This window comes from Erythrolamprus reginae, chromosome 5, assembly GCF_031021105.1.
Source record: "Erythrolamprus reginae isolate rEryReg1 chromosome 5, rEryReg1.hap1, whole genome shotgun sequence".
Taxonomy (NCBI): Eukaryota; Metazoa; Chordata; class Lepidosauria; order Squamata; family Dipsadidae; genus Erythrolamprus; species Erythrolamprus reginae.
The window spans coordinates 5,214,780-5,233,324 of record NC_091954.1 but is presented as its reverse complement, the minus strand read 5'-3'; the positions used below and the strand labels follow the sequence as shown (position 1 = coordinate 5,233,324).

At 41.0% G+C, this 18,545-nt stretch overlaps 1 protein-coding gene across 1 annotated transcript in view; it reads left to right on the top strand.

Annotated features, from left to right (window-relative positions):
* Positions 1 to 18,545, top strand: part of DLG5 (discs large MAGUK scaffold protein 5) — a 149,353-nt gene that overhangs the window by 68,170 nt on the left and 62,638 nt on the right. Inside the window, 7 exon segments of the mRNA XM_070751994.1 lie at positions 1,992 to 2,304; positions 4,181 to 4,411; positions 6,966 to 7,150; positions 8,492 to 8,617; positions 11,698 to 11,830; positions 12,822 to 12,949; positions 17,030 to 17,232. Coding sequence (XP_070608095.1) covers positions 1,992 to 2,304; positions 4,181 to 4,411; positions 6,966 to 7,150; positions 8,492 to 8,617; positions 11,698 to 11,830; positions 12,822 to 12,949; positions 17,030 to 17,232 — 1,319 coding nt within the window.

Genomic DNA, 18,545 nt, shown 5'->3' with positions numbered 1-18,545 from the left:
AGTCTTAGCTCTTCATCGAAAAGGGGGAATATAAGATATAACATTCCCAGTCTGCCTCTGGACGTGTGGAAGTGAGATAGATTTTTTTTTTAAAGTCACTTTATTATTATTATTATTTATTAGATTTGTAAAGATAAACTCAAGATAAACAACTCAACTCCTCACACTCGGCCACTTTTTATTGGCATTAAAGTTTAACTCCGCTTACTAATGGAATCTGAGGAAAGCAGAGAAGTAATAATAATAATAATAATAATAATAATAATAATAATAATAACAACAACAACAACAACAACAACAACAACAACAAAACGACAATAACAACAACAGCAATAATAATAATAATAATAACAGTAATAGTAGTAATAATGATAGTAATAATAATAATAATAATAATAATAATAATAATAATAATAATAATAATTTATTAGTTGTATGCCACCCCTCTCTGAAGACTCGGAGTGGGCCAGGTTGCTTCTACTATGACTTTTAAAAAAATATATATTTTTATTAATTTTTCATAAAAAGACAAACAATACAAACAAACATTGAACATATACAGGGGCTACAATTGCCCCGCTCAAAATAGAAGTCTTTCTAATACAGAAAAGAAAACACTAAAATTTGTAAGATCAATATAGAGAATATAAAATGAGAGAGATAATTTTTTTTTTGGAAATTTTTCATATATTAAAGCTTTTGTAAGAGAATTAATTCATATATATATATTTCTTTCTATTCCATTCATTTAGTCTTCTTTTTATTCAACCATATATAAATTTTTTCCCAGTTTTTATAAAAATCTGATTCTTCTTTGATTATGACTGTTTTAAAGAGTTTCTGTACTGGCTCTTTAAGTGGGAAAAAAAAAGACTTTAAATCTTTTTTAGGAGACCTCAACTATGAAAAGATATTGACAAAATTGAAGGGGTCCAAAGACGGGCTACAAGAATGGTGGAAGGTCTTAAGCATAAAACGTATCAGGAAAGACTTCATGAACTCCATCTGTATAGTCTGGAGGACAGAAGGGAAAGGGGGGACATGATCGAAACATTTAAATATGTTAAAGGGTTAAATAAGGTTCAGGAGGGAAGTGTTTTTAATAGGAAAGTGAACACAAGAACAAGGGTGCACAATCTGAAGTTAGTTGGGGGAAAGATCAAAGGCAACATGAGAAAATATTATTTTACTGAAAGAGTAGTAGATCCTCGGAACAAACTTCCAGCAGACGTGGTAGATAAATCCATAGTAACTGAATTTAAACATGCCTGGGATAAACAGATCCATCCTAAGATAAAAATACAGGAAATAGTATAAGGGCAGACTAGATGGACCATGAGGTCTTTTTCTGCCGTCAGACTTCTATGTTTCTGTGTTTCTAAATCCCTTTTCTTTTCCTGCAAACACGATTTGAGTATTGCCCACAAGATCATATGCTGCAACGTCCTACCGGTCAATGACTACTTCAGCTTCACCCGCAACAACACAAGAGCACGCAACAGATTCAAACTTAATACGAACCGCTCCAAACTTGACTGTAAAAAATACGATTTCAACAATCGAGTTATTGAAGCGTGGAACTCATTGCCGGACTCAATTGTGTCAACCCCTAACCCCCAACACTTCTCCCTTAGACTCTCCACGATTGACCTCTCCAGGTTCCTAAGAGCCAGTAAGGGGCGTACATAAGTGCACTGGTGTGCCTTTCGTCCCCTGTCCAATTGTCTTTCCTTTCTCTCACTTATCATATATATTTTCTTCCTTTCATATATCTTCTCCTCTACGTTCACTTTACCCTCTTTTATATTATCACATATCTATTTTGTTCCTATGTATTTATGTATTGGACAAATGAATAAATTAAAAAATAAAATAGTGGGCCAGGTTGCTTCTACTATGAGTTTCTGTATTGGCTCTTGAGTGGAAAAAAAACAAGACTTTAAATCCTTTTTTCCCCCCGGCAAACGGTCCCCCTGGCTCTTTACTTTCAGAGTTGAGACCATACAGCAAGAGCTGAGCAAAGCCACGGCCCAGAACAAGGAGCTGCAGAGGGAGATGGAACGGCTACAGTCGGAGGCCACGCGGTGTAAAACGGTGCAGCTCAAAGCCGCCAAGGATGCGGAGAAGTACAAAGAGGAGCGCGACTCCGTTTTCAGCGAGTATCGACTCATTATGAGCGAGAGGGACCAAGTGATCAAAGAAGTCGATAAACTTCAAACCGAGCTGGAGCTGGCAGAATCCAAACTGAAGAACACGTCATCGGAGAAGAAAGTGGCCAGTGAGGAAATGGAAGCATTAAGACAGGTAGGGGATCAGAAGAGGCTTTTATGGGTTGAAGAAGTCAAATCTCCGGGTCCCGTCGACCAAACAATGTCGTTTGGCGGGCCCCAGGGGAAGAGCCTTCTCTGTGGCGGCCCCGGCCCTCTGGAATCAACTCCCCCCGGAGATTAGAACTGCCCCCACATGCCTTGTCTTTCGTAAATTACTTAAGACCCACCTATACAGCCAGGCATGGGGGAGTTGAGACACCTTTCCCCCAGGCTTTTTTATATTTATGTTTGGGTATGTATATATCGTTTGCTTTTTTAAATATGATAGGGTTTTATGTGCCTTTTAATATTAGATTTGTTTTCGCTAGAATATTGTTTTTATTGTTGTTGTGAGCCGCCCGGAGTCTTCGGAGAGGGGCGGCATACAAATTTAATAAATTGCATTGAATTGAATTGAATTTTGTTATGGTCAGGTGTAATAATAATAATAATAATAATTATTATTATTATTATTATTATTATGATTATTTATTATTATTATTATTTATGATTATGATTATTATTATGATTATTATTTATTAGATTTGTATGCCGCCCCTCTCTGTATATTATTATTATTATTATTATTATTATTATTATTATTATTAAGCCAGTGAAAGTGGTCCCAGTGGTACTTGGCACGCTGGGCGCAGGGCCAAAGGATCTCAGCGGACATTTGAAAACCATCGGAATTGACAAAATCTCCACCTGTCAATTGCAAAAGGCCCCTTTACTGGGATCGGCAAACATAATTCGCCGCTACATCACGCAGTCCTAGGTGCTTGGGAAGCGCCCGGCTGGTGATGAAATACGAAATCCAGCATAGTGATCTCGTTTGCTGTGCTGTATTGACATAATAATAATAATAATAATAATAATAATAATAATAATAATAATAGCAGCAGCAGCAGCAGCAACAACAACAACAACAACAATAAAAATGAATAAAATAAAATAATAAAAATAAGTGATCCCAGTGGTCGTTGGCACGCTGGACGCAGTGCCAAAGAATCTCAGCGGACATTTGAAAACCATCGGAATTGACAAAATCTCCATCTGTCAATTGCAAAAGGATGCTACATCATGCAGTCCTAGGTGCTTGGGAAGCACCCGACTGATGAAGAAATATGAAATCCAGCATAGTGATCTCGTTTGCTGTGTTGTATTGACATAATAATAATAATAATAATAATAATTATTATTATTATTATTATTATTATTATTATTATTATTATTATTTATTAGATTTGTATGCCATCCCTCTCCAAGGGCTCGGGGCGGCTCACAACAACAATACATCATGTACAAATCTAATGTTAAAAACAATTTAGAACCCTTATTATTTATTTATTTATTTAATTGGATTTGTATGACCCTCTGGAATCAACTCCGCCCCCCAGAGATCAGAACCGCCCCCACCCTCCTTGCCTTTTGTAAGTTACTGAAGACCCACCTATGTCGTCAGGCATGGGGAAATTGAGCCCCTGGGTTTATATTATTTATGTATGGTACGGTAAATTAAATTAAATTAATTAGATTAAATTAATTAAATTCCCCCACCCCTGGAGGCCCCCTGGAGGCAGGAAACAACCTGTTCCCCAACTTCTGGTGGCCCCAGAGGCTCATGTTTCACCCTACCCAGGCTCCAAAGGCTTTCCTGGAGCCAGGGGAGGGTAAAAATGCCCTCTCCATCCCCCTGGAGGCTCTCTGGAAGCCAAAAATGTCCTCCCAGAGCCCCTGTGCGAGCCAAAAATCAGCTGGCCGGCACACTCATGCACGTTGGAGCTGAGCTAGGGCAATGGCTTGCATGCCAGCAGATATGGCCCCATAGGTTGGCCATCCCTCCTCTCTAAGGCTTCCCTCCGTTTCAGGAGCTGAATTCTGCCCTGGTGGAACGAGACCGAGCCATCTGTGAAAGGAACGAGCTCTTGGAGAAATACTGCCACGAAGTGAAGGGCAAGGCAGAGGCCAAGAAGGAGCTGGACCAGGCGTGTAAGGACATCGAGACCATGAAGGAAGAGAGGGACGTCGCCAGGAAGGAGAGGACGGAAGCCATCATCCAGAGAGACCATCTGTTAAGAGAATACTATCAAGCTCGCCAGGTAACAACGTTCACCTTTATTAATAATAATAATAAAACATTCACACAACACATAACAACAATGTGCTCAATGCTCAACAAAGAAAATTCATATCCCTCCACCAAGGTCGGGGCATATTTTCTATGGACCATTTTAACTCAAGAGCAATATACAGTATCTATTTATATATTATAATATAATTCTAATTTATTCTTTGTACCTTGGTCTCGAATGCTACTAACCATATATCCTCTTACCTTGTCCCATCGTCCCATCGGTTCCCGCAGATTAATTTCAGTGGCCGAATTCATCTTCTTATCCATAATCTCAAACTGAATATGATCCACCATGTACCGATACCAATTTTGTATTGTCCATTTTGTCGCATCCTTCCAGCCTAGGACTCTTACCGCCTGAGCGCTTTACATAGAAACGTAGAAACATAGAAACGTAGAAACGTAGAAACATAGAAATATGGAAACATAGAAACATGAGAAAGCAAGTAGGATGCTTGGCTGCATAGCTAGAGGTATAACAAGCAGGAAGAGGGAGATTGTGATCCCATTATATAGAGCGCTGGTGAGACAACATTTGGAATCCTGTGTTCAGTTCTGGAGACCTCACCTACAAAAAGATATTGACAAAATTGAACGGGTCCAAAGATGGGCTACAAGAATGGTGGAAGGTCTTAAGCATAAAACGTATCAGGAAAGACTTAATGAACTCAATCTGTATAGTCTGGAGGACAGAAGGAAAAGGGGGGACATGATCGAAACATTTAAATATGTTAAAGGGTTAAATAAGGTCCAGGAGGGAAGTGTTTTTAATAGGAAAGTGAACACAAGAACAAGGGGACACAATCTGAAGTTAGTTGGGGGAAAGATCAAAGGCAACATGAGAAAATATTATTTTACTGAAAGAGTAGTAGATCCTTGGAACAAACTTCCAGCAGACGTGGTTGGTAAATCCACAGTAACTGAATTTAAACATGCCTGGGATAAACATAGATCCATCCTAAGATAAAATACAGGAAATAGTAGAAGGGCAGACTAGATGGACCATGAGGTCTTTTTCTGCCGTCAGTCTTCTATGTTTCTATGTTTCTATGATCCACCATGTACCGATACCAATTTTGTATTGTCCATTTTGTCACATCCTTCCAGCCTAGGACTATTACCACCTGAGAGCTTTACATAGAAACACAGAAACATAGAAACATATTAAAAAACATAGAAACATGGAAACATATTAAAAAACATAGAAACATAGAAGACTGATGGCAGAAAAAGACCTCATGGTCCATCTATTCTGCCCTTATACTATTTCCTGTATTTTATCTTAGGATGGATCTATGTTTATCCCAGGCATGTTTAAATTCAGTGACTGTGGATTGACCAACCAAGTCTATCACAACTTCTTTTATTTCTCTAAATTCTCCCATCTCGTTCCTTTTGATTAGTACTGCCATTTCCTTTGTAATTGTCCATCGTATATTTTACATCCTACTAATGTCCTGTTGCACTTATTTCCAAAATTTCTGCACTACCGTGGTAGCAATGTTCCTCTGTTTGAAATTGCAATGTGGGATTCTGTTCCCTTGGAACAGGGGGTGAAACCCAGCAGGTTCTGAAAGGTTCTGGAGAACCGGTGGTGGAAATTTTAAGTAGTTTGGAGAACCGTTGGCAAATACCACCCCTGGCTGGTCTCAGAGTGGGGAGGGAATGGGGATTTTGCTGTATCTTTCCCCTGGATTTTGGAGGGTATGTATCTATATATGTATGTATATATGTATTTATTTGTTTATTTATTTGATTTCTATGCCTCCCTTCTGACACTCAGGCTGGCTGACCGCATTATTTATGCAAAACACGTTAGAAATCTACAATAATATCTACATTTAAAAAACTATCTTAAAACCCCAATATTTAAAATTAATCGATCACATCCATACATACATTTTAAACAATGTTGTCAGAATGTTTTTAATTTCTTTCTTTCTTTCTTTTTCCTTCCTTCCTTCTTTCTTTCTTTCTTTTTCCTTCCATCCTTCCTTCCTTCCTCCATTCCTCCTATCTTCCTTCCTTCCTTCTTTCTTTCTTTCTTTCTTTTTCCTTCCATCCTTCCTTCCTTCCTTCCTCCATTCCTCCTATCTTTCTTTCTTTCTTTCTTTCTTTCTTTCTTTTTCCTTCCTTCCTTCCTTCCTTCTTTCTTTCTTTCTTTCTTTCTTTTTCCTTCCATCCTTCCTTCCTTCCTTCCTTCCTCCATTCCTCCTATCTTCCTTCCCTCCTTCCTCCATTCCTTCCTTCTTTCTTTCTTTCTTTCTTTTTCCTTCCTTCCTTCCTTCCTTCCTTCCTTCCTTCCTCCATTCCTCCTATCTTCCTTCCTTCCTTCCTCCATTCCTTCCTCCCTCCCTTCCTTTTTTCTTTCTTTCTTTCTTTCTTTCTTTCTTTCTTTCTTTCTTTCTTTCTTTCTTATAATTAAAGTCCTCCCATCCTCAGCTTTGCACGCCCATTCCCGTATGGTCTTGTGGTTGCTTCTGATTCTGTGAACGGAATCCCTTGTTCTACTGTCTTAGATCCAAGATTCGGCTACGCTGGATATAGAAAGAGCGAACAAAGAAATAGAAATGCTTCGGAAGCAATACGAGGCCATGTCACAGGAGTTAAAAGAAGCAATGCAGGAGGCGGAAGTAGCCAAGTGCAGGCGAGACTGGGCCTTCCAGGAACGGGATAAAATCGTTTCAGAACGAGAGAGCATACGGTATGCCCACCATACATTTGTCTCAAAAATGGGTTTTAACTATGCAGGAAGATGGGAATTGCACTTTTGAAAGCACGGGTGGGAGGAAACAGTTTTTGTGACTTACGACCAGTGAAGGGCTGCAAAAAAAAATTTTATTACCACACTGTGGGCGTGGCTTATTTTGTGGGTGTGGCTTGCCAGGCATGTGGCCAGTGTTGATCACGTGACTGGTGGCTTAAAGGTCATGTGACTGGCTTAAAGGTGGACAACTTGACATCACTGACGTCAAGGGTTTGGGTTAGGGTGCCTGGCCTCTCCGTGCCTCAAAGAGATACATTACTATTACTGAACATCCAATATATACCATTTAATTCTAAGTATATAATAATAATAATAATAATAATAATAATAATAATAATAATAATAATAATAATAATAGTAATAATAATTTATTAGATTTGTATGCCGCCCTCTCCGAGGACACAGAAGTTTGATTTACTTGGAGTTATATTGTGTGGCTTAAGTGTTCCCTTTATTATTTTTGAGCAGTGTATATTGATTATCGAGCTAAAGAAATAATTCTTAAATGAAAGTATTGTGAGGAAATACAGATGTGTGACTGTTTATTTTTCTTTCTTTGTTATGAACCAGTGCAGAATTACTAAAAGTATATATATTTATTTATTCATTCATTCATTCATTCATTCATTCATTCATTCATTCATTCATACATTCATTCATTCATTCATTCATTATATTTGTATGCCGCCCTTCTCCAAAGTCTACGGAGAGGGGCAGCATATAAATCAAATCATTAATTAATTAATTAATTAATTAATTCATTCATTCATTCATTATATTTGTATGCCGCCCTTCTCCAAAGTCTACGGAGAGGGGCAGCATATAAATCAAATCAAATAAATAAATGAATGAATGAATGAATGAATGAATGAATTAATTAAAAAAACTCAGGGCAGCTCACAGGATACAGTGTAAAAACAAAGCCTATAAAACAAATCTAAAACATTAAAAAACTACAGCTAAAAACCCAATATATTAACCAATCAACCAATCGCGCCATGCATCGCATTTATTGGTCATTATTGTTTTTAAAGAAAAATAAATAAATATGAGTCAGTTACCAAGCCTCTGATTTTGATCGGGGAGGTGGGGGGGAATTCTGCAAAACTCATAAACTATCGAAAGAGCCCCCAAGTTCCTTTTCTTCAGTGCCGTTGTAACTTCCAACGGTTACAAAAAGTAACGGTTGTGAGTCTGTATTCTATCCTAGGGGAAGAGGGAACGGACTCCTGTGTAACCCTTCCACCCCTCTCACATTGTGTTCCGGTTTCCTTGAAGGACTTTGTGTGATAACCTGAGGCGGGAAAGAGACCGAGCCGTGAGTGACTTGGCGGAGGCTCTTCGTAACCTGGATGACATGCGGAAACAGAAGAACGACGCCGGACGTGAATTGAAGGAACTGAAGTGCGTTGTAGAAAATTCTTTGCGCCCTCTGTGTCGGCTCTTTCTTTCCCGTTGGAATAGGGTCGGGTGCTTCATAGAATAGAATAGAATAGAATTTTTATTGGCCAAGTGTGATTGGACACACAAGGAATTTGTCTTGGTGCATATGCTCTCAGTGTACATAAAATAAAATATACATTTGTCAAGAATCATGTGGTACGACACTTAATGATTGTCATAGGGGTCAAATAAGCAGTGAAGAAGCAATATTAATAAAAATGTCAGGATTCCAGAAACACCCCAGAGGTTCCTCAAAGTTCACACTTATTAGAGGTGTCATTCTTGCCATCTTTGGGGGAAACCCGATTCTGAAAGCTTCCAGGGTTCCCCCACCCAGTTGAAAGTTCACAACCCTGCCTTCACACCCACAAGCTCATCACAATCAAATCTTAGAAACATAGAAGACTGAGAGCAGAAAAAGACCTCATGGTCCATCTAGTCTGCCCTTATACTATTTCCTATATTTTAACTTACAATGGATATATGTTTATCCCAGGCAGGTTTAAATTCAGTGACTGTGGATTTACCAACCACGTCTGCTGGAAGTTTGTTCCAAGCATCTGCTACTCTTTCAGTAAAATACTATTTTCTCACGTTGCTTTTGATCTTTCCCCCAACTAACTTCAGATTGTGTCCCCTTGTTCTTGTGTTCACTTTCCTATTAAAAACACTTCCCTCCTGGACCTTATTTAACCCTTTCACATATTTAAATGTTTCGATCCTCTCCCCCCTTTTCCTTCTGTCCTCCAGACTATACAGATTGAGTCCATGAAGTCTTTCCTGATACGTTTGATGCTTAAGACCTTCCACCATTCTTGTAGCCCGTCTTTGGACCCGTTCAATTTTGTCAATATCTTTTTGTAGGTGAGGTCTCCAGAACTGAACACAGTACAGTGATACCTCGTCTTACAAACGCCTTGTGATACAAACTTTTCGAGATACAAACCTGGGGTTTAAGATTTTTTTGCCTCTCCTTACAAACTATTTTTACCTTAAAAACCCACCACCACTGCTGGGATGCCCCACCTCTGGACTTTCGTTGCCAGCGAAGCACCCGTTTTTGTGCTGTTGGGATTTCCCTGAGGCTCCCCTCCATGGGAAACCCCACCTCTGGACTTCCGTGTTTTTGTGATGCTGCAGGGGAATCCCAACAGGGAAATCCCAGCAACGCAAAAACGGGCGCTTCGCTGGCAACGGAAGTGCGGAGGTGGGGTTTCCCAGCGAGAGGAGCCTCAGTGAAATCGGAGCATTGCAAAAACACAGAAGTCCGGAGGTGGAGTTTCCCATTGAGGGGAGCCTCCGGGGTATCCCAGCAGTGCAAAAATGGGGGCTTCGGCTGGCAAAAGAGGTGAGTTTTGGGCTTCCACGCATTAATCGCTTTTCCATTGATTCCTATGGGAAATATTGTTTCGTCTTACAAACTTTTCACCTTAAGAACCTTGTCCAGGAACCAATTAAGTTTGTAAGACAAGGTATCACTGTATTCCAAATGTGGTCAGTTCTGGAGACCTGACCTACAAAAAGATATTGACAAAATTGAACAGGTCCAAAGACGGGCTACAAGAATGGTGGAAGGTCTTAAGCAAAAAACGTATCAGGAAAGACTTAATGAACTCAATTCAGTGACTGTGGATTTACCAACCACATCTGCTGGAAGTTTGTTCCAAGGATCTACTACTCTTTCAGTCAAATAATATTTTCTCATGTTGCTTCTGATCTTTCCCCCAACTAATTTCAGATTGTGTCCCCTTGTTCTTGTGTTCACTTTCCTATTAAAAACACTTCCCTCCTGGACCTTATTTAACCCTTTCACATATTTAAATGTTTCGATCATGTCCCCCCTTTTCCTTCTGTCCTCCAGACTATACAGATTGAGTTCATGAAGTCTTTCCTGATACGATCTTCCCACTCAACTAGTTAAAAGTCTCCACGCAGGTGCAGGAACATTTGTCCTTGAGTAAAGAATTTTGTTATGGCTAAGTTTCTACAGCTCCAACAACGACAACAACAACAACAACAAAAAAGCCCTCTCAATTTCCCAGGCAAAAATATGTGGCAGTTGAAGCAAACAGAAATGATAGCTTCCAGAACAGACATACAGTGGTACCTCTACTTAAGAACGCCTGTACTTAAGAACTTTTCCAGATAAGAACCTGGTGTTCAAGATTTTTTTGCCTCTACTTAAGAACCATTTTCTATTTAAGAACCCGAGCCCGGAAAAATTTCCCAGGAAATTTGAGAGCGGCACGAAGGCCCGGCCAGTTTCCTGCCATTCAAATACATAGATATAACGTTGTTTATATGTCATCCAGACAGAGCTTTTATTTTATTTTATTTACATATTTGTTATATACATAGATATAATATTGTTTATATAAATAAGATGGGTACTGATAAGAGGGAACAATTAGACAGGGATGGTAGGCACGCTGGTGCATTTATGCACGCCCCTTGCTGACCTCTTAGGAATCGGGTGAGGTCAACAGTGGATAGTGTAAAGCAGTGTTTCCCAAACTTGGCAACTTGAAGATATTTGGACTTCAACTCCCAGAATTCCCCAGCCAGCAGATGCTGGCTGGGGAATTTTGGGAGTTGAAGTCCAGATATCTTCAAGTTGCCAAGGTTGGGAAACACTGGTCTAACGGTAAATTTTGGGGGGTTTGGTGGCGAAACTTCAGAGTCAGGTAGTGAGTTCCAGGCATTAACCACTCTGTTGCTAACGTCGTATTTTCTACCGTCAAGTTTGTGTCTGTTCAATTTGAGTTTGTGTCTGTTGTGTGCTCGTGTATTGTTGTCGTTGAAGCCGAAGTCGTCGTTGACAAGTAGGACGTTGTAGCAGATAATTTTATGAGCTATACTGTACTTAGTTCGTGCCAAAGGCGACGTAGTTCTAAGCTTTCTAAGCTCAGGATTTCAAGTCTGGGTGCGTAAAGTATTGTGTTGCGAGTAGAGGAGCATGTAAGGGTGAGAAGAAGAAAAAAAGCTGTCCCTTAATCTTGATTGTGATGTTCAACTTGATTGTGGTGTTCAACTTTCCACAGAGAGAAGATGGAAAATCAGTTGGAAAAAGAGGCAAGGTTTCGACAGCTGATGGCTCACAGCTCCCACGATTCCGCTATCGATACGGATTCGATGGAGTGGGAAACAGAAGTTGTAGAGTTTGAGAAAGACAGGGTAAGTTGACGTCCATGGTCACAGGCTGGCAATAGAGCTCTGTTCCTTGGGACTTTCCAGCAAATAGAGATAGGATGGAAAACGACATCTCACCTGGGCTTGTATATCTTTAGTACAAAATCACTAAAGGTGATATGACGGCTCACATTAGAGAACCATCTTCCAGCTGTGGCGAGGGGGACGTTTGCCCAGGTTCGCCTGGTGCACCAGTTGCGGCCCTATTTGGACCGGGACTCATTGCTCACAGTCACTCATGCCCTCATCACCTCGAGGTTCGACTACTGCAACGCTCTCTATATGGGGCTGCCTTTGAAAAGTGTTCGGAAACTTCAGATCGTGCAGAATGCAGCTGCGAGAGCAGTCATGGGCTTCCCCAAATATGCCCATGTTACACCAACACTCTGCAGTCTGCATTGGTTGCCGATCAGTTTCCGGTCACAATTCAAAGTGTTGGTTATGGCCTATAAAGCCCTTCATGGCACCGGACCAGAATATCTCCAGGACCGCCTTCTGCCACATGAATCCCAGCGACCGATTAGGTCCCACAGAGTCGGCCTTCTCCGGGTCCCGTCGACTAAACAATGTCATCTAGTGGGTCCCAGGGGAAGAGCCTTCTCTGTGACGGCCCCGACTCTCTGGAACCAGCTCTCCCCCAGAGATTAGAACTGCCCCCACCCTCCTTGCCTTCCGTAAACTCCTTAAAACTCACCTCTGCCGTCAGGCATGGGGGAATTGAGGCATTCCCCCCCTCTCCCCCGGGCCTATATTATTTATGTATGATATGTCTGTGTGTATGTCTGGTTTATTAATGGGGTTTTTAAATGTTTTTTTAAAAAATCTATTAGATTTGTCATGAATTGTTTTATTGTATGCTGTGAGCCGCCCCGAGTCTACGGAGAGGGGCGGCATACAAATCTAATAAATAATAATAATAATAATAATAATAATAATAATAATAATAATAATAATGTGTTGCATTTGTATCTTCTAGGAGGATATGGATTTGAAGGCTCTTGGTTTCGATGTGGCTGAAGGAGTGAATGAACCATACCTTCCTGGAGACTGTGGAATTTTTGTTACCAAAGTCGATAAAGGAAGTATTGCGGATGGACGATTAAGGTATACTTTGAATGCTTTATGTGAATGAAATACTTTTATATCAAATTTGTCTCCGGTGCAGAAGTTCTTGGTGTACATGCGAAGCAAGAGAATACTGATACATCGTAATAATCTCTTGTCATTTTTGATATGTGTTCTGTTGGGCTCTCTGATAGGAGCCTCCCGAAAATTCAAGGGTACAAATTTCAGACACACACACATTTGAAAATTCAAAACAATGTTCTTTATCACAAAATTCAAAATAAACAAAGCACTCTTTTTGTATTGCAAAGAGCACTCGTCCCAAAACAACCGGGTAGTCTGTACCAGTGCCTTAATCAGTCATTAAGTACTTAGCTAGCAGCTGTGAAGAAACTTCACACCCCTTCTTCTTCCAATGAAGTGAGACACACACACACGTTGCTCTGCTTTGGTTTCAAAGGTGTGAAAAAGCAACAAAGTCCAACAACACAAGATTCCTGACGAACTCCAATCAGATATTCTTCCACAACGGCCAAACCCACATGCTGCTATTTATAGCAGCAGCCCTAATTACTGGAGCCCCACCCAAACACAGGTGGCCACTCTTATTTCCTGTAATATGTCCTTACTTGGTCTCCTCTACGCATAATTCTGCGCTTGCGTGGGTCCAAAACGTCATCATCTGAATCAACGGAAGATAAGGGAGAGTGACTGCCTGGGCTGTGTGCCAAGCCCCCCTCTGCCGAGTCACTCCCACCTTCTTCTTCGTCCGAGGAAACTAAACTCTGAACTGATTCTGTCGGCAATAACACAGGCCTGTGACATGTTGAAGTTTCCCCTGCATCCACCTCCACATTCCCTGGGGCAGGAGCTGGGCCAGAGCCAACCATGACAGATATGTGAAACTCTTCATATGTAAACAAATTCATGAAGAATCATAAGGGTAGTTGGAATTACATTTACCAGGAGCACATAAATATGAAGCCTATTTACCTATCAGTGTCCAAAAGGAATTGAATAGCTAAAATGTTGGCTGCATCTTGGATTGCCAAAGATGGCAAAATAAATGGAGAAATTTTTAAGATGTGCCAATGTTAGAAGAAGATGTTGGATGGTCTGTGTCCTGCACAGCAGCCAGCCGATAATTAGTTCCCAAAATGTAAACTCAAACACACAGGGGTTTTTTTAGACAAAACAAAGTTATTTTTTATGAGACATCTGTTACTTCACAAATGCTGCATTAAACAAAGCCTCTGCCTTTGCCAGAATCCGGGCTTGAGGCCAAATTGATAAGAGAACGACTCCCACACTCTTTCTTATTTATTTATTTATTTATTCATTCATTCATTCATTCATTCATTCATTCATTCATTCATTTCATTCATTCATTCATTCATTCATTCATTCATTTATTTATTGGATTTGTATGCCGCCCCTCTCCGCAGACTCGGGGTGGCTAACAACAGCAATAAAACAGCATATAATAATAATAATCTAATACTAAAACAGTTAAAAACCCTTATTATAAACCCAAACATACGTACAGACATACCATGCATAAAATTGTAAAGGCCTAGGGGGAAAGAGTATCTCAATTCCCCCATGCCTGGCAGCAGAGGTGGGTTTTAAGCAGCTTACGAAAGGCAACGAGGGTGGGGGCAATTCTAATCTCTGGGGGGAGTTGGTTCCAGAGGGCCGGGGCCGCCACAGAGAAGGCTCTTTCCCTGGGTCCCACCAAGTGACATTGTTTAGTTGATGGGACCCAGAGAAGGCCCCCTCTGTGGGACCTAACTGGTCGCTGGGATTCGTGCAGCAGAAGGCGGTCCCTGAGATAATCTGGTTCCGGTGCCATGAAGGGCTTTATAGGTCATAACCAACACTTTGAATTGTGACCGGAAACTGATCGGCAACCAATGCAGACTCTTGCTTCTCAGCCAGCAGTCAGTCACAAGAATTTAAACCCTATAACTGACCAATAATTAATCTAAATTTGTCAGACAGAATACTCTTCACGGGCTGTTTCTCTTCCGAAGTCTTGAACGTTGACTGCTTGCAAAGAGCACTCTCAAAACCCTTCCTCTTAAATATTCTCAGGGAGTGCTGACTATGCACAGCTGTGCTTACTTCCTTTTCCTGATCTTCCTTAACTGCTCCTGTCTGTCCCTCATTCTTCTTACCCGGGCATTCAAGATTGGGTCCCTTATTTCCTCATCCTCAGACCCTGGCAAAGCCCCAGTTGGGGGATCTATAGCCTATGCAGGCTCCTCGCCCCCAGACTCTCCCCCTTCCTCTGGCTCGCTCTCTGACTCCCCCTGCAGCCACACAGGCCGGCCATGCCCAGAGGGCTCCAGCTCATCAGGCTCAAAGTCCATGGCCAGAGAGCTTGGCGGCGAGCCAACCACAACAGTCTGTTGAATCTTGCAAGAAGGGGGATTTTTGTTCAAAGAGAATGACTGTATATCAGGCATCCCCAAACTTGGCAACTTTAAGACTCATGGACTTCAACTCATGCCCTTATCACCTCGAGGTTCGATTACTGCAACGCTCTCTACATGGGGCTACCTTTGAAAAGTGTTCGGAAACTTCAGATCATGCAGAATGCGACCGCGAGAGCCATCGTGGGGCTTCCTAGATTCGCCCACGTTTCTGCAACACTCTGCGGCCTGCACTGGCTGCCGATCGGTTTCCGGTCACAATTCAAAGTGTTGGTCGTGACCTTTAAAGCCCTACATGGCATTGGGCCAGAATACATCCGGAACCGCCTACTACCGCACGAATCCCAGTGACCGATAAGGTCCCACAGAGTTGGCCTTCTCCGGGTCTCGTCGACTAAACAATGTCGTTTGGTGGGCCCCAGGGGAAGAGCCTTCTCTGTGGCAGCCCCGGCCCTCTGGAATCAACTCCCCCCAGAGATTAAAACGGCCCCCACCCTCCTTTTCTTTCGTAAGTTACTCAAGACCCACCTTTGTCGCCAGGCATGGGAGAGTTAGGATATTCCTTCCCCTAAGCCATTACAAGTTATGTATGGTATGTTTGTGTGTATGTTTGGTTTTTATAATAAGGGTTTGTAGTTGTTTTATTAAATTGGATTGTTACATGTTGTTTTTTATCATTGTTGTTAGCCACCCCGAGTCTGCGGAGAGGGGCGGCATACAAATCCAATAAATAAATAATAAATAACTCCCAGAATTCTCCAGCCAGCAATGCTGGCTGGGGAATTCTGGGAGTTGAAGTCCATAAGTCTTAAACATTGCCAAACTTGAAGACTTCCGCTGTACATCATGGAATGATTCTGCTCACTTTGTGGTATGACATTTGGGCTTATTTGGAGAAACCCCGGGGTGCAGTTAAAACGAAGGGCTTAGAAATCGGATACAGTGGTACCTCATCTTACGAACGTCTCTTCTAACGAACCTTTCAAGATACGAACCCGGTGTTTAAGATTTTTTTGCCTCTTCTTCCTAACTATTTTCACCTTACGAACCCAAGCAGGTGCTGCTGGGATGAAGGGGTTTCTTTTTTCCCCCTTTTTTGAAGAAAGAAAAGGGAGGGGCGGCTTGGAGGAGGAAAGACTTTGCATTAACAAAAGTAGGAGAACAGGGTGCTTGCAGGCACTGAAAGAGTGTCTTTTGAAGAAAGAAAAGGGAGGGGCTGCTTGGAGGGGGAAAGATTTTGCAGAGAACAAGGTGCTTGCAGAGGCACTGAAAGGGTGTCTTTTGAAGAAAGAAAAGGGAGGGGCGCCCCCCTTGCCTTTCTTCCTTCCCACTCACCCTTTAGCCCAGCCTTGCTCCTTCCACCCGCCCCCTTTGGGTGCTCCTCCCTGCCCTCTGTTCGCCTCCCTTCTAAAGTTTGGGATTTTCCTGAAGGATTTGCACACATTATTTTCTTTTACATTGATTCCTATGGGAAACATTGTTTCATCTTACGAAATTTTCACCTTACGAACCTCCTCCTGGAACCAATTAAGTTCGCATGATGAGGTACCACTGTATTCTAAAACGAGAAGGTTAAGAATGAACGAGTACACCACGATTGTGAATTCTGAACAGAGTTGTGTGACCTTTAAACGAAAGTACGATTGAGTCGACTTGCTCATGTGTTTCGATCTAAATCAATCAGGGTGAATGATTGGCTCCTGAAGATAAATGACGTGGACCTCACAACAAAGAAGCAAGTCAAGGCGAAGTCCCAAGAGAAGCAAGTCATAAAATCAGTCTGGCATGGCTGAGGGATTATATGCAGATAGCCTGGTAGCCGCAGAAGGAAGTCCTTAGGAGGGAAAGTGGTCACTCCACTGCACATCAATCTTTCAGGCCATAAAGGTGAGTTAGTGGTGATTTATAGATGCGGTCAGCTAACAAATATGCAGCAATCCAGTCTTTGTTTTTTTAAATAAATTTTTATTTACAAATATAAATGGAAACTGCAGTTTATTCCTGGAGGGGTCTGTAATATGGTAAATGATTTAGCTTTACTAGATAAATGGTCAAAGCAATGGAAACTGCAGTTTAATGTTTCCAAATGTAAAATAATGCACTTGGGAAAAAGGAATGGGTGAGCATTGTGGTCGGGCGGTAGGAAAAGCAAGTAGGATGCTTGGCTGCATAGCTAGAGGTATAACAAGCAGGAAGAGGGAGATTGTGATCCCCTTATATAGAGCGCTGGTGAGACCACATTTGGAGTACTGTGTTCAGTTCTGGAGACTTCACCTACAAAAAGATATTGACAAAATTGAACGGGTCCAAAGACAGGCTAAAAGAATGGTGGAAGGTCTTAAGCATAAAACATATCAGGAAAGACTTCATGAACTCAATCTGTATAGTCTGGAGAACAGAAGGAAAAGGGGGGACACGATTGAAACATTTAAATATGTTAAAGGGTTAAATAAGGTTCAGGAGGGAAGTGCTTTTAATAGGAAAGTGAACACAAGAACAAGGGGACACAATCTGAAGTTAGTTGGGGGAAAGATCAAAAGCAACGTGAGAAAATATTATTTCACTGAAAGAGTAGTAGATCCTTGGAACAAACTTCCAGCAGACGTGGTTGGTAAATCCACAGTCACTGAATTGAAACATGCCTGGGATAAACATAGATCCATTGTAAGATAAAATACAGGAAATAGTATAAGGGCAGACTAGATGGACCATGAGGTCTTTTTCTGCCGTCAGTCTTCTATGTTTCTATGTTAAATATAATACACAGAAAGAAAGAAAGAAAAACAGTACATCACAAATACATATTAAAATATAGGCCAGTACAGGGTCAATCTATAAATTCTTCCGAAACTATGCAAATTTTCTTTAGCCAGTTACAGCTAATATCAAAATTCAATTTGTCTTTTTAAAATAACATATAAAAGAGAATAGAAGCAGAATATATAAGTCACATAGAAATCCGAGGTTCGTCTAGAAGTTCATACCTTTATCTTATTTGCTCTGTTTGCTTTCATCAGGTATATATATATTTTTTTAATTACATGTTCGTAGTGTACTTAGCAAGGATTTTTTCTATTTTCTAACCAGTGGTAGAGGAGATTCCAACATTCATAGAACTGTGAGTCATCTTTGCCTTTAATTTTGAGGGTCAATTTAGACATTTCTGCACATTGGGTTATTTTTTTCTAGTATTAACTCGT